We start from the raw sequence: 21,449 nt of genomic DNA on the forward strand, positions 1-21,449 counted from the left end.
GTCTCAAATACCGGAGAGATACTCTGATTATAAATCACCAATTGAGGGTTTTTACCGAAACACTTGGCATTAACATGCGCAACTAAACATGCTGGAATACTATTATACAAGTATTTTCACAGACACTATACTTAAAATTGTAAACTAAGGATTACAACTCAGGACGGTGTGACATACTTAAACTGTCGACACGAACGATCGTCAGTCATCTTTATTGTCACTTCTTCCCTTTGTGCAAAACAGCTAACAACAACAAAGGACATTTAGACAACATATAAATGATAACAATGATGAATTAAGAGTTATTAAAAAAATGTTACGTATGTTTTATAGGAGCAGTCACAATTATGAGTCTAAAAGCGGAGGAGTGGGAGAGGGGACAGAGTTCATCTTCCTGACCGCCAGGTGGTGTGAGCATAATAATCTGATTATTCTTTACTACTAATTTTCTTAATTTGAGTAAAATTCCAGCAAAGCAACCGAGGGGATTTGTGAGATTTTGGAGGTAATATTTGCCTCAGTAACGTTTGTCGAAGATAAAATGAAGACAATTGGTCCTCACGGTCTCGCATCGATAATCCCGTAGAAATGTCCTGAGGTGGGAACCAACCTGCTCAGATCTCGTTCCCCCGGACGAGACTGTTGCGTACATACCTTCACCGTTTCCTTGGTAACAACGTTATCGTTGGTATTACCGCACGTTAATGATATATTTATCAACATGGACGTTCAGAAACTAACGTTAAGTAAGTACATTCAATTCCTTTAACCGGCCTTAATGTATCCGTTGGGTGGTGTGAAGAGCAAAATACAGCGAACAAACTAACGGCTGCTGACGTATTAATTGAAGGACAACTGACGTTATAACGACTAACGCTAGCTACCGGTTAGCTTACCGAGCTAGCGCTCACGAGCTAACATGTTATCCTTCAGTGAAGACAACACCAGCACCAAGGCAGCCTTGGGACGGAATAAAATGTCGCGTTTGTTGGGAAAAGGGGATTTTCTAACGTCAGGTGTTTCTTAGCTCACAGTTTTAAGCCGAAGTCAATTCACCAACACACTATATATTTACGTGGAGCCTGCCTTCCCTTTCCAGGTGTCCAAGACGGTGGAGATGAAGATAACATCGTGGCAATGGTTGACATGGGAGAAGAACACTTTGCTATCTCCAGGTGGGCTTCCAGAGTCAAATCACGAGACCCAATGATTTCCATTTCGCGCTGTGTCACGAACACAGTCCCATCTTGTATCATGTTGAGACTCACGTCTCCAGCTGGAGACGCACAGTAATACACAGCTGTCATAGCGTGATGCACAGAAAGTCTCTCTCACATGATCTCTCTTGTTTCTCTCCCTCCAGTTCCTCAGCTGCAGACGCAGCTTTTGATGGCACTGTTGGCTGCATAGAGGACATCATCATGGGTACGACACGCAACCGCTCACTCTTTTCTCAATACATATTTTAATATCACCATTTGTGAGAGATACAGTTTCAGTAACCTGACATTAGAAAGTGATTGTCATAGTCGTATGTTGTAAAAACACAGCTCAGCAGTCTGTGCTTAGAAAAACAAATGGATAGATCTACTGAATGAGAGAAAAGTGGCATTTTCTTTATAAAATGAATACCTCTGTGACTTTATGAGACATATTATTGCAAGTTTTTTCACTGTGGGACTAATAAAAGATGATCCGATCTTTATTCATGTTATCTTATTAAGAAATTGGGATTTAGGTCCTTAAAGTGCTTCAACCCATTCAGGCAGTCTGGTCTCTTTCTGTTCCGTCAGCACAGTGAAACGTACATGACAGACACGTCAAACCTGTCCTTATTTCATCCTGAGATTACTTTTGAAAGGCCAGGATGCGAAACCAGCTGAGGACATGTACAAATGAAGAGTTTCACCAGTTAATGCTGCAGATCTGTGTTGTTCTACATGTCCAATACTTTTAGAGGAGGAGTTCCAGCAGCTCCAGCAGAGCTTCATGGAGAAACACTACCTGGAGTTTGAGGACTCTGACGAGAACAAGCTCACGTACACGCCCATCTTCAATGAATACGTGAGTTGCTTGACATCTCGCTCTGACTTTGACAATACAGTCATCTCGAGTGGTGTCACTATTCTATCGCCGTCTCTATTATTTCAACCTTCAGCTCTATCAAATATGAAGGTTTTCTGAACCTATGCAGTAGTCAGGAAAGTAAACAAAGACATTACTCTTAATAATACTCATGGCCGTTGTGTAGGTTGAGCTGCTGGAGAAACATCTGGAGCAGCAGCTGATGGAGAGGATCTCCGCCTTCAACATGAATACTTTCATAAAGCGGCTCATGTAAGATGTGACATCATGACTCTCCCCTGATACTATCTTATTCTGTCTGTTTCCCTCCGACAACAACTATAATTCACTTGGTGACATACATGGCGTCATTGAACGCAACCATCCAGCTCTTGGGTAGTTTGTTCGATGCACCTGTTGCACATATTGTTTTGCAGCCAGCCACTAGGTGGCACTAACGTCTATTGCAAATGTGATTGGATTCCCTCTGTTTCTCTCTTCCACCTGCAGGCAACACAAAGAGGAGGTGCCAGGTGACATCTTTGACATGCTGCTCACATTCACTGACTTCATGGCTTTTAAGGAGATGTTTCTGGAATACAGAGCTGTGAGTTGTCTGCAAACCGTAGAACATTTACTCTCCTTTTCACTGAGAATTTCAACAACATATTAATGTGGTGCATTTTTGAATTCACCACATTTCTATCATCTAAGTAGGTATAATGACAGCCGGTGCCATATTCTCTACTTTCACTCTAAGGCTCATGGTGCATTCAAGAGCATTAGTATCTTGACCTATTTGTGTGGCTTCATTGGTCAGAACAAGTGGTGAGGACTCCTGTTGGTAAATGCTTTGCTTCATGTATGACTGTATGACTCTGTATGTTTCTAGGAGAAGGAGGGCCGGGGTCTGGACCTAAGTCAAGGACTGGTGGTCACATCTCTGATCCCTGCTGGGTCCAAACACACCGGCACCGCCACTGAATCGCAGTTCACAAACATTTGAATTGCCGCCTCTTTATGTTTATGTAACATTTTGTTAACGAGCCTTCAGAAAGTCACGGTTAGCTTGTGTCACTTTATTTTGGGAGTTGTTGTGTTCTCACGCTGAGCTGCTTGATGCATCTACAGTCTGAGCAAATGACCCCGAACATCAACATGATATGCAGTGTCTGTGTTGTATGTGTCGTGTGTTCAAGAGGTTCTTTGTCGTTAAAGAGTGAAACTGGAAGGTGTCGGCTTCTTTCCTCGACCCAGACCACTGCACCGGAGAAACATAACGACTACTAGAAATATTCAAAGGTTTTTTTATTAAAAGTTGCAGGTGAGAGGCCAAATCCCACGACTACAAATTTACATATCTTACCTTTTGCATCTATTCGATCTGCCTGGTTGGGGAGGATGAACCCAGTTCTGAGGCTGGTACTTGATTTGTGTGTTTCAGTTCATCCTTCTGGTTCTTGTGTAAAAGGCATCAGCAGAGGAAACAATTTAATATTTGACTCGGCTCCTTTGCCTGGAATGTGTTTTTCATAAGATTATAGCAGAACTAATATGTTTTATAAAGTTTTAAATTATTTGGTCAGTTTTAAAACTCATTGAGTTCTGTGCCTGTGAAAGTGATGTTTGTAATGTATTAAGTGATTGTGTGACGTGTGCATGTGTGCAATGGAAAATAAGACCTACAGTATAGTTTTCAATGCAATGTCAAAGTATTTTCTACTCTTGTTAATATGACAGCTGTAACTATAAACATACACGTATGTCACTGTTGATGGTTAATTTGTGAGTCAAGAGATATTTTAAATAAACAGGTACGATCCTTACATTGACATCACGACTGCTTTATTTGAACAATGCAGGTTTTGAGCCGCCGCTCACCACAGGATTTCAAGTATTCAAATTCTTGGTACAAAAAGACACATGTCATAAAGGCACATACAAAAGGAGTTGGGTACTTTATCATATAAATCAAAGGAAATATGTGACACACTTTTCCCCCCAGCTCGATGGGGACAACAGTTGAAACTTTGTCCTGCATCTAAATAACGCGTGAGATTAAGAGTATATGTTCAAACGTCATTAGTGCTTTGGCTTGGTCTATGGAGGACTTATGTTTCAATGTGAGCCTGTGCACCCGGGAGGAGACATTGGATTTCTGCAGGACAGACACCAAGCATGTTCAGTCATTCTTCACACCGTCAGCACGACCATGATAAGGTATGAGAGCAACTTCCTGATCTGAGCGTCACAGATCGCACGAGCAGGAGTCGACTATGTTATGATATATATGGTCCTCCCCTGACACTCAACCAGCGTTACCAATGAAACAACCGCTCTCTGTAAACAGGATATACTAAACACACAACTGCAATAGTTATGAATCTGCATGTTTCTCCGTGATGCATATCACATCATGGTAACACTCACCGGAGGAAAAGTTGTCAAGGCTGTCAAATTTGGAGTAATTTCTTGTGACCAAGTTGTTTAATCTCTTTCTCTCAAAGCCGACATCCACAGGGACGACAGGACCTTGATATGTTGAGGTCATCAAAATGGGCCCTACTGTATAAATCAGGTTTCACAATGCTCTTATATCTGTTGGAATAATAGAGTGTGTTATACTCATATGAAAAAAAAATGGCCTAAAATATATATTCTGATGTTTTGCATCTTAATGTCCTTCATAGTTGGGTAACAAGCAAGCTCACCGTTCCCCTTGTGTCCAGTCGTCATAGCCTCAGCTAATATTCACCATTCAGACCTGAGAGTGGTATCAAACTATCACGGGAGGTGAGAGTTACAAATCCACCGAAATGTAAAATTATTGCTTTAAGTGCACAGTGAGGCATGTTTTGTGTATTCTAAATGCAACCCGGAGGTGGTAGTAACTATATGATGCCAAGAGGCGGTGCGATTACCAATAATTTAAGGCACTGTCTGCTTTATTTGCGTATTTACAATAGTATCAATAAATGTATTATTTCAGGAACGCCTGAATTTGAGGCCTCAGTGCAGGCGACTGGCGCATAAAGAAATATTGTGCTGTCGTAATAAGACCACAAATATCATAGAAGATATTTAGGGTTTCATCCTATTCTTAATACTGGGGTTGAGAAGAGGTCCGGATGTGTGTCATCAGTCAGCAGTAATATGTATCAAGAGTAGAATATCCAAATAACGACAGCAACAGGAGATGGGCATCCCAGGTTTGAGTCCTAGGTCGGCACCGTGTCGGTGGCAGCGTTCCCTCCGTCTCCCTTCCAGTCCAGGTAGGAGAAGAAAGCACTCGCAGCGTACGCCACGGTCACCAACGCACCGAAGAACTGGACACACGGACAGAGAGCCGGAGAAACAGTGGAAAGAGGAGAAGAGAAACAGTTATACCTTTTAGAATGACTTGTGGAAGCGGGGCAAAGGTCTCACACATTTACGCCTTCCACATCTATAAACAGGTAATTGCTATATAAATACAAATGTCTCAGTTCCTCAAAGGCAGTAAAATGCAGCTGGAAAAAAAAGACAGGACAGAGGCCAGGGCCATTTGTGTGTGTGTGTGTGTGTGTGTGTGTGTGGGGGGGGGGGGGGGGGGTAAATGCCTGTGTGTTAAATGCTGCAGTAGCTGTAAACCTGCATGGACTTTAGCCTACGGGAAAGACTATAAAGCATTGGCATGTCGAGCACACACACACACACACACACACACACACACACACACACATACACCTACACACACACACACACACACACATTTTCTTCCCATGTGATGCCCTGCTTCCGCATTCTTTTGGGTTGAACATTGACTCGGCAGAGGGGCTGGTGACAGCTGTGTTACAAAGGTAACTGACCTTAACGACCTAATGGCCTTAACGTCTAATCACGCGGCATGCTGCAGCATGGGAGCAATAAGAAAGCCTCACCTCTTTCACATCTTACCTTGTGTGTGTGTGTACCTGCCATACCCTCATGAATAAACATCCTCTCAGAAACACACCTCGGCAAACAGTGATGACAATGAGAGAGAAGGAGGGAAGGAGGAAAGGAGGAGGGGGGGCAGAGCAAATGGGCAAAGTGTTCAAGCGTTGGCTGACTAGATAACTGGAGCTCTGCAGGCGTCGATTTGTATCTGTTGACCACACTTCTGTTTCTTCTCACTGGGAGTTGCCTTTGCAGACGTGACCAGAGAATGATGTCAGACTGTTTTCTTGCATAATCAACCAGGTGTTTGCGTGTGAGTCAGACTCAGCGGTGTCAGGCGTCTTACGGCGGCAGCTGCCAGAAGCCCGTAGTAATAGGGAAAGTCAATGAAGTGTTGCACGGACGCTGCGTTGGCCAGGAAGGCGGCCAGATAGAGGACTGCGGCCGTGGCGTGATACGCCATCATCTAGAAAAAGAGGAGAAACATTAGCCACACTTCTCTGGAAAGCTTCTGTCCCTCTGCCCCCGATTTGTTTATTGGCCCCTCCCTTTCTATTGTTCTTTACCTCACTGTCCTATTTCATCGGCCACTTTTCATTTGATCAAACCTCGAAGGATCCTCGCTCCTGGACAATGACGCTTACAGTCTGCGTCTGAATATAACTCATCAACAGGGAGACTCCGTGTCAATGCTGTCATTTCAACTAGGTTTGATGAATGTATGAGCAGATGTGCTCTTCTCACTGGTTTGAAGTAGGATAGATGTTTTGAGTATCAAATCCTTCACAGAAATAATAGCCAAGAATGTATTGAGATTGGTGCTTATTCAGCCATTACTGTCAAAGGGGGCATTAAGGCCAGACACTGATAATACAGTTAAATAAAAGCACATTTAATCTAGTTTATGCACACCCTGGAATAACAGTCTCAGCACCACTTGTCTCCCCTTCCCTTCCCTCCCCTCGTCCCATCCTACCGTCAGGGGCCAGGGGACGAAGGAGAGTTTGTGCTTGGCGCCGGACAGGATCATGAAGAAGAGGATGGTGGTGAGGATCCACAGGGTGACGGCCACAAACATCACAAAGCCGTACGCTGGCAACAGCGTGTAGGGGGCGCTGGCGATCAACGCCCAGTGGAGCAGCCCCAGAAACTAGAAAGGGGAGAGAGAGAAAACAAGCCAGACCGAATAAGAAGAGAGAGAGAGAGAGAGTTGAAGTGTGACAGCGACTTAGATCTGCTGACATGAAAAGACATTCACTGTTAATATATGAAAAGTAGTTATTCTAAAATAAACAATATGTGTGTAAATGAGACAACTTGTAGCCTCGACTGAACACAAGTGTATCCACACCCACCTGTTGAAGAACAGGTGAGCATTTTGTTCTCCAATAACGATAATATGTACATTAAAAGTGTTATTATCTCCGCCGAGGAGGATATGTTACCATTACAGCATTACACCATTATATGTTTACATACAGTTATCAAACACAACATTAACTATTACTTCATTATATTGATATGATTGACATTTTAGGAAACAGTTGCCCGTCATTAATTATCAAACCGCAGTAGCCATTTTTGGAGTCGGGTTTCCGGTCACCTGAAGTCCAATCTTCACTCCCATTTATTTCTGTTTTAGTTTCCACTAACTCCAGAGATAAATATGTTTCTCTACCTGATCAATTCAGTTTACTCTCTCTGTTTACTTCGTAAACAGATATGCTGAATCGGTACAACTGTGTGCGTTGCAACAACAACCGTATAATATAACATCATCAGGCTCTTTTTGTTTGTGGTTATGGCGTGATAATTTATATTATTCAGCCACATAACGAAGGCCGGAGTAATTTGCCTTACAGTTTGTTATCCTCTGCAGCACACAGACACACACACACACACACACACACACACATACACACACACACACACACACACACACACACACACACACACACAAGATGAGGAACAGCAGTGATATGTGAGGAGGGGGCAGTGTTATGTCAGAGTCCATGCCGGTTAATACACCACAGCCTTTACTCTGGTGACTCTTCACAGCCACCTGAAGGCAGCACGGTATCCCTTCTACTCTTCTAAAGATGTCACACACTGTGAAGTTCACCCAAGGCAGATTACATTTTGTGCAACTGGCATCAGCCTGTTGTAAAATAACAGAACCTCTGATGCCCATGAGCCAATCAAACCTGTCGTTAGAAACTGACCACTGAGAACCAACACGCCTGCTGATGTGCAGAAGAAACTGCTCGGCATATTGAGTCAGAACGACTTGCTCGATGTGCACATGAGCACGAGGTCTGCAATCGTTTTACAACAGGCTAATGCCGGTTGCACAAAATGTAACCGGCGGTTCTGCCTTGCATAATCGCCACAGTGTGTAACATCATTCCAGTAAGAGATGGCTGTAAAGAGTCACAGGAGAGGCCTATAGTCGCACTATCTGAGAGATTTATTCTGCTTTAGCTGGCTGACATAACCGCTGGGTGAAAGAAAGCATTAGAAAGGCATGTCATGTTGTAGAAAATAAATATTGTTGCTGTCACAAAAATGAACTAAAACATACATATCCCAAAACAAATTCATGTTTTTCCTCGTGCAACAAATGGACATCAATCAAATATAAGTATTCACCATTGGCCATGATTAATGATTTGTCTTTCATCCACAAATGCTTTCATTTAGTGAATTGGACTGCGGAAACTTTTAAACTAGAAATGTCTTGAAAAGTCATCACAATTCCTCCGATGGGAACATGAACGTGACCAACCATCCAATATAGAGACTCAGGCAAAACCACACATGTCCACCTGCTTGTGGCGCCGCAGGAAAAGTCAGGGGATCACCAGAGTCTGTCGGGTTCATCCTCTGGAGAACACGCACGTCTGGACAAACCTTCTCGGCACGCCATCCACCAAATAGGTTAAAAAAATGTGAAGCTATTTTATAAAAATCTCACATAAACCACGTTCACTGTAATATACAGAGAGTGATAGATGCTGCCAGCATCAGTGGTCTTTATAGTTTATGGGATGTATCTAAAAGCCCAAAATTCATCACATGGGCTTTTTAAAACAGAGACATCATCCAGACAGAAACCACACCGGGCTCCTCTCTTTGCCTCCGTGTCGCTCTGCTTCTGTCCCATGAGAAAGGACATGAAAGAACTGTATTATGTATGCAAAGATCCAGTTTCACTTTTTACACACCTGATACACACACACACACACACACACACACACACACACACACACACACACACACACACACACACACACACACACACACACACAGTGGGCACTCTGAGGTTGACCTTAACAAAGCGCTCTCTTCTGAACTAGAAGAACAGAAAATAACTTTAACTTCCTGACTCAAACTGCCGTGTTCCCACCACGATGCACAGAATATTAATTGCATGATTAATATCACCACACTGCTCAGGGTTATGTCACAACTACTAGTGCAGGATGCTAACAGATTTAAATCAAACATGTGTACCCCATCTTTTTATTACTTTAACACTGATGATAATTATGGACAAAACTGCCTCATGATGAAGCAAAGATTTAGATATTATGTCTAATTGGTGATAAGAAGGACTTCCTCGTGTCGCTGTCCACTTACTACAGAGTTAAACATGCTCACTACGGCCTATTGCATTATTTACGATGTAATTTTATAATGCCGAATGCATTGGGCGTATTATTTATTAGGAGCTGGATGTTCTAAAAAGGAAACCGGCTCTGAATGCAGGGCGTAGAAAAGAGAGACGTCTGGTGTCCAAACAATTTAAAATAACTTTTCTGCTACTTCTCTTTTCTCTTCTCTTCCCTTTCTGTTGCCCAAGTATGGAAACTACTCAATACTAAATTACCCCTCCACCCCCCCCCCCCCCCACACACACGATGGCTAACACAAGCTCCCTAAAAAATATCCCCTGAAACTAAAAGATATCAGGACACAGGACGCTCCTGTTTGGGTAAATCTGGCCAAGATTTACTGTCAGGTTAGTTCAGTAGAATACGCCTGTCACTCAAACACTACCAGAAACATCATAGGTCAAGGTTTCTGTGGATGTTCACCAATAGTTGGGCCTTTAATGAACATTGTAGCTCGGTCCTGAAAGACGAAGCAAGGGACAAAGTTCTCCGGTCACATGTCCTCTCTGTGGACAGAGTTTCGTGCACATTACGTCACCGCACAAGGGAATTGAGGTGGAGCTGAAGCTCTGTGCTGTTTACTCCATTCAATCTTCTAACCCTGCATTAGAGCCAACATAACAACAGTCCCGCTGATTCTCACTCTTCAATCTAATGTTCATCTCTCAGCTACATGGCAGCTCCGCACTAGAGCAGCCATGGCCGAGTGTGCACACCGCCACACACACACAGCAGAGGCTTTGACCAGCCAGTGATATTTATCACACACATTCAAATTCCTGTGGTCTGTAATGTTGACTGCATGTCGGACAGCTTATCACGGTGTGTGGTTTGCCTTGAACTCAGGTAATGACAGGTAAAACAGGTTTCCTAGACAACCCTATTCACACATTGGCTCTTTTAACTCATTGCTGCTGCCGTTATATGAAAGCAAAGAAATGGACTGGCAGTTTTTATTTGGCTTTTGTCTGGACAAAGACCAACGCCAACTATTAAATTAAGTATTGCTCTTATCCCCAAAGTCTGATATATATTTTTAATATATAGCCTCATTATTATCTATTAAAAGCACACTGATGAGCCACACAGGTGCACCGAGCTACATGTTCCTTTATAATGAACATAAGCACTGTAGTTTGTGTTGATCACACACACTTTCCTGCTGCCATGCATCCTCTCCAGAGCATCAAATGTGTAGTAATCCACAGAAACTAGACCTACAATGCAATAGTTAATCCTGTTTGAGTAAGATTAGCTCCACAATACAGAGCCCAGCCCTTTGAGAAAATAATTTAGCCATTTTGATCTTAATCTTAATCTTCAAACCTGTTTCTTTGAAGGCTGTATATAAATAAATAAAGAGTATCCCCAGCCTTATTCTCTGATAAGCAGGACATTAATCCACTAAAGGCTTCAGTCATAATGAAGCCAAATACAAATATGAAAATACGTTTGCACTGTGAGTAAAGATAGACCCGCTCTGCGTGTGTTACGTACTATTTCAGTTATCATGAGGATGGCCGGGATGCTCCGGATAAAGGACATGTCCAGCATCGTGGTGACGTTGGCGGCCAGCCCTCGGAGGCTGTTGCCCCCCTGCTGAGAGCTCTGGGAGTTGGGGGAGCTGGTTTCCGTGGTAACCTTGGACGGGAAGTCTGCCATGATTAGCAGCTCAGCTGGAGGCGTCTCAGAAACAGCAGTAACAACAACAAACTCCTCGAGGATGGGATTCGGGATGCGCCTCCTCCAACAGAGTTCACTCCTCAAAGAATACGAGAATGTTGGGCTTCAGTAACCATTGAGTCCATCCACGGGCGGGCAACAGCAAGACTGAACCTTCAGTGTGAAGTCAAGTTATGTCCAAAACACAAACATTATATAAAACACAAATGAACAAAGTCCCTCTCGTCTGCTCAAAGAGTTAAAGACGAGCCCTCCAGTGAAACCTGCAGGCTCCGATATCCAGCAGTTACTTTCTCCACCTGCACTGACAGGTGTCTAATGGTGGTGGTGTGTGAGTCTCTGTACACCTTGTCCTCTCTCTCTCTCTCTCTCTCTCTCTCACGCGCGAGCACACATCCTCTCTCTCTATGTGCTTTAGTCTCTCCCTCTCTTATGGTCTTTATCTCCTCCCATGTAGCTTGCGTGATGACTCATTAATGCGTTTGCAAACGAGGAGTCAGTGACACCCTGTTTCTGTGTGTTGCATATTTGTTCTCCACATGTATCATGTTAAGTCAAAAGGGTGATGTACTGCTCCACTGAGTTTAATACATTACTCTTTGGACAGATAGGATGCTGTAAATGTGGAACTCAAAATACTAAAAGATATCCAAACAACCGTGAGGAAGACTTTTGTGGGTTTCAAATGTAAACTGGTTGAGTGATTTGTCTTTCAAGCCATGAGGGGCCAAAAGACATTAGGTGTTTGGCCGGATTCTTGTGTTTGACACCTGTGTGGCCTACCAGACTATCTGTTAACATAAGATAGGGTCATGTTGCTCCATCCTAAAGTCAGCTCTGTTGCTCTCTCTGCTGGTGCTTGAGCTGTAGTGCAAACTCTGCTGGTTGCTAATCATCAGACTCAATGTTGGACAAAAGCTATAGAGTCTGAATATAAGCATTCAGATTCTGCTGATGAAGGCAGCTCATGGATCAGTGTCTAAAGACATGTTAAACTCCAACTCTTTGACTCGTAAAATTCTTCTTATGTAGAAGAACTTTCTCTGTACAGTTTAAAATCATGTTGCAGATAAACATCCCATGAAGACACCAGTGCTACGGTAATAACATCAAGTGAATACTGGTGAAAATATATATTTTATTTATTGCATGCTAGCATTTGTCACATCAGCCTGAACACAACATTATTCTCAAGAATCAAAATCATATTAGGATTAAATATTTTTTTAAAGATAACTGCTATGAAACACAACATAAAACATAAACTTTTGGTGAAATGTATGCACTTTTCAAATAGAAACAAAGCACACTGTTTAAACCACTGAGGCGGTTGTTATTTCATTATAAGGGACGAACGATCGGCTGTTGATCAGGAGAAGATAACAAAGATGGAAGTCAAGTGAGAAATAAAGACATGAAATGGTACAGAGGAGTAACATAAACAAAAATCAAATCATTCTCTGTTTACATTATTTGCCGTCTAGAGGCGTCACCTGTTTGTTGTCTTTCGGTGCCATCTAATGTTACGTAGTGTTATAATCTGACCCCTAGTGGCTTTAAGGTAATTAAACACTGTGCGGTATTTCTCAGTGATTAAGGTCACAATCATCCTAGAAGACACATTTACTGTTCAGAGATACAGTGAGGAACTTTTAGCTCATTATGAAACAGTTTAACAGTGATAATTATGTGACAGAATCAGATGAAATAATCTCCGGGTCAACCAACCCACCGCTGAGTCTTCAGCTCAAAGGTTTTCAATGAGTCGTGCGTACAGGACCGTATTTCTTGTGGACGAGCACAGTGGCGACTCCCTTCACGTCCTTCAGTCTGTCAGAGTCAAAGTCCACAAGCAGCTTCTTGACCCCCGGCCGCGTGGGTGAGAACGACAGCCTGACAGACACCTTCTGGCCGGGGAATATATCCCCACTGAAAGAGAGAGAGAGAGAGAGAGAGAGATATGAATGCTTGAGTTCTATTAGTTTTGATCTGTCGCCATCACTACATGAAAAGTATTTTGAGGGTCATCCTCAGAGGAGCATGAATGACAATCAAGGCAACGGCTGCTTAATATTTAATTTCATTTGGAAAGTTGTCGTACAACAGGACTGCGAGCTCGCCTACAAAGACTAACAAGACAGTTTATGAACTGAAAATACTAATTTCTGACCCATTGTGCTTCTGGACTTCAATATTTTTGGAGACCAGGCTGACAGTTTGTGTCAGTCTAGGCCTCATTTTACAATTAATGTTGGATGCTTGGATCTTCAAACCAGAAGACGACTTCACACATGTGTTACCAGACGGGTGCGTACAGGTGAGGAGGAGAGACAGGTATATCGATCAAAAGTTGGAACCAAAATCCTGCGCGTTGTCTAACTTGTAGTACATTTATTTGTGAGGTTTCGGATTTTATATTTTTGAGATATAACCACTTTCTTTGATTCTAGTGTGTATGTGTGTGTGTGTGTGTGTGTGTGTGTCGTGATGTTATATAAGGCCTGTCATTTCTTTGCACATGTGTTACAGTGAAGCGGGCTCCGTACTCACTTCACAAGGATCTCAGTGGCTGACAGCAGTCCGGCCCCCTCCACAGTGAACACGCCGCCCTTCAGAGGAACTGGCAGAGGATTGGTGAAGGAGATGAGGGCAGTTAATTGTTCCCATGCAAAAGCCTTCCCAGGCACCTGGAAAACAGACGAAAGATGTTTGATTACAAAACATCAAACCAGGAGCTAAATCTAGACCCCGGGGTCTTCAGTCAAATTGTAGGCCAGGCTCTTGAGTTTCTAAAATGGGAACTGGGCTCCATGAAAAGTTCAGAAACTTCAGCCAAATGTGGACACAGGGAGGAACATTTTGAAAGCCAACATTAAGATATTAGATGTCAAAACATGTCATGACGGGAATTGTTCATAGTTTAATTTTCATCAGTCGTCTATCTTTCACATGACACAAGCATATACAACCTTATAAATGCTTTCATGGTCCAACTGTGACCTCTGGGCATGCTCAGTGTGTATTCACCTGTACGAGGAGTTCAGGCATGCTCAGTGGGATGTTGACCTCGGTCATGATGGGCTCGCTCTCTCCCTGCAGGAGGGATTTCACCCTGATCATATGATGTTCAGAGACACACCCGGCGTAGTCGGCATAGTGCAGACGCATCACTTCCTTGAAGGCTACACGCGCCACACACACACACACATACACACACACAATTAAACTGGGAACATTTCACATCATGCGACGACAAAATAAGATCACAAAAAAGAGAGCAAGTCAGAGTATCACTGTGGTTTCAGTGTGCGTCTGCACCAGAGACCTTTTGTGTTTATTTGAGCTCCTAACCTTTGTGAGCTGGCACTGTCACACTGATTAATTGCCTCTTGCACTCCCCCCGGTGGATAGAGTTGTAAGTCACAGCGGTCACCAGCGTGGTCAGCTGAGCACGAGCCTCTCGGCCTCCTTCATTCTCCACCTGCCGAACGAATGGATTCATGACTGGATGTGATGATCACACGATGTCCATAAATCAGGACATAATACATTATTTTATCATTTCCTCCATTCATTCAGCCACAGTCTGAGCACGACATACCACAACAAGCACATCAAAGTCGGTCCCATAGACAGGCTGAGCATGCTTGATTGACAGCTTCAGTTGTCCTGGTTCTGCGTTCTCATAGGTCAGCTCCGTGACCCGGCGCCCCGCCTTCTTATACACCTCTCTCTCCATCCTGGAGCCTGTGGAGAAGAGGTTGCTCAATGCCAAGTGATCCTACAAGCATGAGCCTAAACGGATAACTCTGAGCAGATGTTTCACACGTTGAACTGTGGAAGTTACAGGAAGCCTGGAGCTTCAGAGCGTCCATCAGCTTCATGATTTCTCTTGAATCAGAAGTCTTTCAGAAGAATAAACTGGTGGAGCTTACACCGTGATGCTGTATGTTAAGCTGAATGTGATTACAGTCAATAAGATACTGTTTATCAGCATGGCTGCTGCATCATTCTGCTATTCCTGCTGAGATATCCGATCTACTCCTGTGTGAGACCTTCTGACTAACCTTCAGGATACTTGTAGTGGAGAGTGACATCTTCTCTCTGGTTGCCGTAAACACTTTTGGTGCTGATATTCCTCCCCACACTGGCCTGATCCATTTGGATCTGTAACAATAACAACAATCCTCTTTAGCACTCTTCTTTGTTGTTGTTGGAATGTCTTGGCTTTAAAAAGTGCGGCTATGAATCTAAACAAAAATAACTAGAATGGGCACTCAGTAGAGTGCATACCTTCGCATATCACAAGATTGGGCATTGAATTATGAACATTTTGGCATTAGTTGCATGCCAATTGGATACAAATTGACCGTGCTATGGTAAAATGAATATTTTGACCTTTTAATGACCTTGACCTTGACCTTTGACCCAATTGATCCCAAAATCTAATCAAATGGTCCCCGGATAATAACCAATCATCCCACCAAATGCCATGCGATTCAAGAAGATGTTGACCCTTTCATGACCTTGACCTTGACCTTTGACCCGATCGATCCCAAAATCTAATCAAATGGTCCCCGGATAATAACCAATCATCCCAACAAATTTCATGTGATTCGGTTTAATACTTTTTGTGTTATGCGAGTAACACGCACACAAATAAATAAATAAATAAATACACGGCGATCAAAACATAACCGTCCGCATTTTCAATACGAAGATAAAGATCACCTTTCGGCGTCGGCCGTCGCGTTGGACGATCCAGTGGAGGATGTCAGCGTTCACCTCGGCAAATATAAATGGAGCGTCGTACTTTACCCCCAGATTTCCCTCTTTGATGGCCGCCACTGGACACGGCCCGCAACAAAACTCACCTAAAGAGTAGAAGTACACTTTGAGTTTTCCTTTTTTTAAAGGTGGTAGTTTAATTAGATTATCAGGCTGATTGGAAACACCAACTAGCTGTGGGAACAACAATATGAGACCACAGAAAGCTAACAATGACAATCCTGGGAACAGTTTAAAGTGACGAAAAACAACTATAATCAGGTAGGATGTACATTGTTTAGTTTTCAATGTGGACACAGTGAGACATGTCTTTATTCAACCGTGGATAGAAAAGGAGGAGAGAGAGGTGAATAACAGAGACTCTAGGTTCAGAATGAGGAACGTACCATCACTCAGTTCTTGAGGGGTCGGGTCCAAAACCTGCCAGCCGTCATTTCCCCTGGGAAGATCTCCTCTCCTCATCCAGGACTCGACCCAGCAGTGGAAGTTCCTACATTTGCGAGGATAGGAATGGAGGAGATAATTAATTCCACTTAATCTTATTCATATTGTGTGTGTGTCTGTGTGTGTGTGTGTGTGTGTGCGGTCCTACCAGTTGCTGTCTGCATTGATTTTTCCATCAATTCTCTCCAGTCTTTCATTCAGCATGATGTCGACGGCGAGGTTTCCATCGACATCGTGGGCTGAAGCGTAGTTGGTTATGAGGCGTGTTGGGATTCCCAGACAGCGCAGCACTGTGAAGATAACACAGATCAGACTTTATGGTAAGCTAACTATGTTTGAAATCCCCATACAGAGGAGCTAATTCACAAATAGATTGTGCAGCTTCTGCAGCTGCTCAACTGGCAAACACCTGAGACTCAAAGAAACATGCAATTCTCGCATCTCGGTGCTCCTGTGCTACTTTAACATATTTAAATGAGATAATATGAATATATTTCTTTGTGAATTCAGGGTGGTGATGTCTAACTCCTGTGTAGAAATTAAATAATAATATTTTTGTACCCACTTGTGGGGATAGTTCAGTCATGCGGCAGTGACATCTGTGGATGCCTCACCTGTGCAGGCGACGGCAGCAAACACCCAGCACTGGCCATATTTGACCGCTCTGACCCCATTCTTGCTCCACTGCTGGAGGATCGGCACGCTGCCGGACCATTTGTACGGCGGGACTCCATCAGAGTACGGCTCCACCCAGCGACCGGTCAACACACCCCTGTCCCCGTTAGAGTTCACCTGGACGGGTGGAGACAACATGAAGAGGAGACGTCTTAAAAGCTGTGTATCATGTATCACGTCATGAAGCAAATGTTTGAATAAGTACAATATGTGTGTAGGATTGTATGCAGGGATCATTGTAAAAGCTTTTTATGAACTGCATTTTAGTTGGATCAGTTAAGTATCTTATGGGTTCCCACTCAGACAATTAAATGTGTTTTATTGTCCTGCAGAGAGTAAAAGAGATCGTCACCATCGTGGTGATCATCCTGCTGACATGGACGGGGTCCGATCTGAGCTTGATGTCCACCTCAGAGTTTTTCAGGGCGTCCTTGGAGTTGTCCAGGACTTCAAAACAGATGTCCATCACATAGTCCTCAAACTGAGAGACAGAGTCACAGTGTGACGGAGAGAAAACACGAGAGATGAAAAAAAGAGGTTGGTAGTTGAGCAGAAAAGGCTTCTCAACCTGTTTTCAATGTGTATCCCATTGGTCAGTCTGCGTCTTACACCACCTCCATGTCCGTCTTTCCAGCGCTCAGTGAAGGGACAAGCCCTTGTTTGTGTGGTTTGGTTACATTCTCTCACCTCCCGTCCAGAAGCTTCTTCCGTCCAACAAACAGCTTTCCTGAGCGAGCTGAAGCCGCAGAGTCTCAGCTGTCACACTGCTGTGACAATTCACACAGGCCAACTACTGGCCTGACAGACACAGACACACAAGCCTTCATGCAGTGTGTGTGTGTGTGTGTGAGAGGGAGAAAGAGAGAAAGCTACCTGTCCAAAACTCCAGGAGATACTCCTAATGCTATCCCAGGACCCCATGTATATGACTCCATCTTCATTCATAACATACTCCTGAAGCAGACTCTGATCAGGGAGGTACACCACATCATCTGGGAAAGACACACACGCTCGACTCTTTAGAGTGACACAGGAACCAGAAGCAATCAAAAAACAACATCCATTTGCAATATGAATTATTTCATTATTATCGCAGCGTTTGAGGGCGTCGATTAGAAAACAACATGGCGCTGTTGTTCCATCATTATTTTTTTGATGATGCTGATGGTGATAAACGCTGAGTCGGGTTGAAACGAGGTGATGGAGATCTGTCATACGGTTTATGTCCAAACTAAAGGAAGTGCACGGTGGTGTTTAAAAGCTGTAGTGTGTGAATGTGAAGTTGTACCTTTGCACCACGGGTTAAAGAGCAGGTGGAACCTCATTTCATCGGTCTTCTCTAAAACGCGTCCGCCAGGGGACATCATCAACACAGCCAGACGGTACTGGCCAATGATGGCGTCTGGTGGACTGTGCAGAGTCAGCAGCATTTCATCCTGCGCTCCCTGCTGGTTGACCCACCACTCGTCTCCGGCCCCGCGTTCCTGCTGAACCTTGATCACCACCTCGTCTCTCTTACCTGGAGAAACATAAAAACACTGATATGGTTCATGACACGGATTGTCGTACCATCAATTCAGCTTCTTGCTCTTTATCTGGTCTGCGTGGTTGTCATTATTATTAAGGAGGGCTGCTGATACACTCTGTTTTTTGGGCAACAAATCTCAACTGACCCTACAAACAAGTAACAAGTAAACAATAAAAAAAAGTCTTTGAGCTATTCATTATAAAAACATGCACAAGTAATGCCTCTCTGGTATTAGACCCGGTTTAAATGTACAGAACAGAGACAGCAGCTCTGAAACATTACAACGTATTTTTGATAGATATAATTTACTTGCAAGTGATAAAGAACAGGCTATATATTCCCAGCGGAGAAGTGTTGGTAATATTTTATGTCAAATGTCTTTAATGTTCATGTTCATCAGGATTTTAGTGTTGGGAATCCACAAGAAGCTTCTACCAGTCTGCTGTATGACCTGGTCGTGACTCTGGTAACGCTTGAATTGACTGAGGCGTCAAGATGAGATAAATATTTACTTACTGCATAAGAGTTTTTGTTTAAAACTTATTTTTGTCTTGCTAGTGTACACCAATTATTTGGTAAATGTGAAATAGTTTACATTGGATTAGACTCAAGGCTGTGCTCACCGAGGTGCAGACGCAGCTCCAGGTGGTGTGTCGGAGGCAGAGTCTCAGAGCACTGCACCGCGATGGAGAACGGTTGACCCCTGCGGACAATCAGGCGCTCCCTGTCGATCTCGCTGGTGCGGTGAGCCGAGTTGTTTTCACGACTTCTCAGATTCACATCCATAATCAAACCTAAAAGAGACAAGGGTCAATAATCAATAGACTCTGTTTGTTGTCGGCTGTCTGGTTGCTAAATACAATAGTGGCAGCGACAGAAGAGTTTCACTCAGTTGACAGAGAGTTGCATTGTGGTTGAACGTGATGACTAAGCGGTCACCTTTCATACATGTGTTATCTTTAAAGAAATACTTGGACAATTTGGGAAATACATTCATTCACCAAGAGTTGGATGAGAAGGTCACAACAACACCCTGCAGTAAATAATATGAAGGATCCGAGTGAGACATAAAGAGGAATCACAAGCCCAAACACATCTAGAAACATCTCTACTCTCACTGATGTGTGTTTGATCCGTACAAATACCGAGATATGTTTTGCTTTTTCCATCCCAAGCTGGAGTCTTGTTGTCACCTTGATGTTGGCCATGAAACCAGTGGAGACCCCAAAGGATCCTGTTAGTTAGTGAGGTTTAAAGGTGCAGGTAGGTCGGTGTTGTTACCTGTTGACAGAGCCAGGGTAGTTGTATCTACACTACCGTTCAAAAGTTTGGGGTCACTTAGAAATGTCTTTATTTTTCAAAGAAAAGCACTGTTTTTTCAATAAAGATAACATTAATCAAAAATACACACTATACATTGTTAATGTGGTAAATGACTATTCAAGGTGGAAGTGTCTGGTTTCTAATGAAATATCTCCATAGGTGTATAGAGGCCCATTTCCATCAACTATCATTCCAGTGTTCTAATGGTACATTGTGTTTGCTAATCGCCTTAGAAGACTAATATCTGATTAGAAAACCCTTGTGCAATTATGCTAGCACAGCTGAAAACAGTTATGCTGGTGATATAAGCTATAACTGGCCTTCCTTTGAGCTTGAAGTTTGAAGAACAAAATTAATACTTCAAATATTAATCATTATTTCTAACCTTGTCAATGTCTTGACTATATGTTCTATGAAATGTTCAATTCATTTGATAAATAAAAGTGTGAGTTTTCATGGAAGACACGAAATTGTCTGGGTGACCCCAAACTTTTGAACGGTAGTGTATATTTGTAGTTTAATGCTAAACTAATCTAACTGCTAAAAAGTGAAAAAATATATTTCCCAAAATGTAGACTTTTTCTTCAATAATCAATAAACTGGAGAAACTAAATGTGTTTAAACTATACATGTACCTCAATCAATGTACTGTAGAATGGTGGTATGTTAAAAGCAAACACATAATCTATTTATATATATTTAATATTTGCTTTTAAATGTAGCCTCCTTTGGCCCGTCGGATCCCGTCTTAGCAAGACTTGTAGTTGCTGCAGGAATTAGGATGGGTCATATCGCACCCAGGTGTCGAGTCATGCATCAGCACATTTTTCACGCACATACTAATCGTTCATAAAGTTTGTAATACGGACTGCAGAGAGACGTCTAGACAAAAAGCACACACGATAAATAGAACGGTAAATAGATAGAATCACTTACCCCTCATGTTGGCCATAGTTTCTTCTTTACACGTCTATTAAAATGTTGCTCCAGTGTCCTCGGGGGTCTTTCCAATCTTCTTTTCAGTGTCCATCCCAGTCCTGTATTTATACACACAAGACTGTCCCTCCCACCTCTCTGACACACACTCACTCTAAAACACTCACTTTCTCCACCCCATCTCCCCTCTGTGACCTCTGACATCACTTACCAAAAACCTACAGTCCTGTGTGTGTGTGTGTGTGTGTGTGTGTGTGTGTGTGTGTGTGTGTGTGTGTGCGTGCGTGTGTGTATATCACTGAGTGATAGTTTAAAGTCCAGGGGCAGTTGCTCTAACTGGAAAAAAAGGCCTCCAGCAAATGCTACTACAAAAAAAAAGAAGAATATATATATATATATATAATTTCGATGAGTAT

The 21,449-nt window shown here is 43.0% G+C and overlaps 3 protein-coding genes across 3 annotated transcripts; 1 reads left to right on the forward strand and 2 right to left on the reverse strand.

Annotated features, from left to right (window-relative positions):
• Positions 1-663: 663 nt before the first annotated feature.
• arl2bp (ADP-ribosylation factor-like 2 binding protein) lies at positions 664-3,890 on the forward strand. Its single transcript, XM_056417505.1, has 7 exons — positions 664-746; positions 1,100-1,175; positions 1,364-1,425; positions 1,958-2,064; positions 2,252-2,337; positions 2,575-2,671; positions 2,957-3,890. Exons 1-7 carry the CDS (start codon positions 722-724, stop codon positions 3,068-3,070), a joined length of 567 nt encoding a protein of 188 aa, XP_056273480.1. The 5' UTR covers positions 664-721; the 3' UTR covers positions 3,071-3,890.
• pllp (plasmolipin) lies at positions 3,888-11,681 on the reverse strand. Its single transcript, XM_056417506.1, has 4 exons — positions 11,154-11,681; positions 6,959-7,132; positions 6,329-6,448; positions 3,888-5,390 (listed from the first exon to the last, which is right to left on the reverse strand). The coding sequence occupies exons 1-4, from the start codon at positions 11,316-11,318 to the stop codon at positions 5,283-5,285; spliced, it is 567 nt and encodes a 188-aa protein (XP_056273481.1). The 5' UTR covers positions 11,319-11,681; the 3' UTR covers positions 3,888-5,282.
• A 1,335-nt stretch (positions 11,682-13,016) lies between these two features.
• On the reverse strand, positions 13,017-21,076 carry tgm2l (transglutaminase 2, like). The gene is made up of 15 exons (XM_056417490.1): positions 21,034-21,076; positions 19,398-19,568; positions 18,535-18,765; positions 18,120-18,238; positions 17,599-17,727; positions 17,186-17,363; positions 16,720-16,861; positions 16,514-16,617; positions 16,071-16,213; positions 15,407-15,506; positions 14,941-15,086; positions 14,691-14,820; positions 14,367-14,521; positions 13,890-14,026; positions 13,017-13,268 (listed from the first exon to the last, which is right to left on the reverse strand). Exons 1-15 carry the CDS (start codon positions 21,047-21,049, stop codon positions 13,097-13,099), a joined length of 2,073 nt encoding a protein of 690 aa, XP_056273465.1. The 5' UTR covers positions 21,050-21,076; the 3' UTR covers positions 13,017-13,096.
• Positions 21,077-21,449: the final 373 nt, after the last annotated feature.

This window comes from Pseudoliparis swirei, chromosome 6 (genome assembly GCF_029220125.1).
Source record: "Pseudoliparis swirei isolate HS2019 ecotype Mariana Trench chromosome 6, NWPU_hadal_v1, whole genome shotgun sequence".
In the NCBI taxonomy this organism is placed as follows: Eukaryota; Metazoa; Chordata; class Actinopteri; order Perciformes; family Liparidae; genus Pseudoliparis; species Pseudoliparis swirei.

Excerpts from the sequence above, each read along its gene's own strand:
- arl2bp (XM_056417505.1), top strand. The coding sequence starts at position 722 with ATGGACGTTCAGAAACTAACGTTAA. Across the intron at positions 1,426-1,957 it reads CATAGAGGACATCATCATGG|AGGAGGAGTTCCAGCAGCTC; the intron begins GTACGACACGCA and ends CAATACTTTTAG. Across the intron at positions 2,065-2,251 it reads CGCCCATCTTCAATGAATAC|GTTGAGCTGCTGGAGAAACA; the intron begins GTGAGTTGCTTG and ends GCCGTTGTGTAG.
- tgm2l (XM_056417490.1), bottom strand. Across the intron at positions 15,507-16,070 it reads GCGACGGCCGACGCCGAAAG|ATCCAAATGGATCAGGCCAG; the intron begins GTGATCTTTATC and ends TTATTGTTACAG. Across the intron at positions 14,522-14,690 it reads GACAGTGCCAGCTCACAAAG|CCTTCAAGGAAGTGATGCGT; the intron begins GTTAGGAGCTCA and ends TGGCGCGTGTAG.
- pllp (XM_056417506.1), bottom strand. The coding sequence starts at position 11,318 with ATGGCAGACTTCCCGTCCAAGGTTACCACGGAAACCAGCTCCCCCAAC. Across the intron at positions 7,133-11,153 it reads TCCTCATGATAACTGAAATA|TTTCTGGGGCTGCTCCACTG; the intron begins GTACGTAACACA and ends TCCCCTTTCTAG. Across the intron at positions 6,449-6,958 it reads TCGTCCCCTGGCCCCTGACG|ATGATGGCGTATCACGCCAC; the intron begins GTAGGATGGGAC and ends CTCTTTTTCTAG.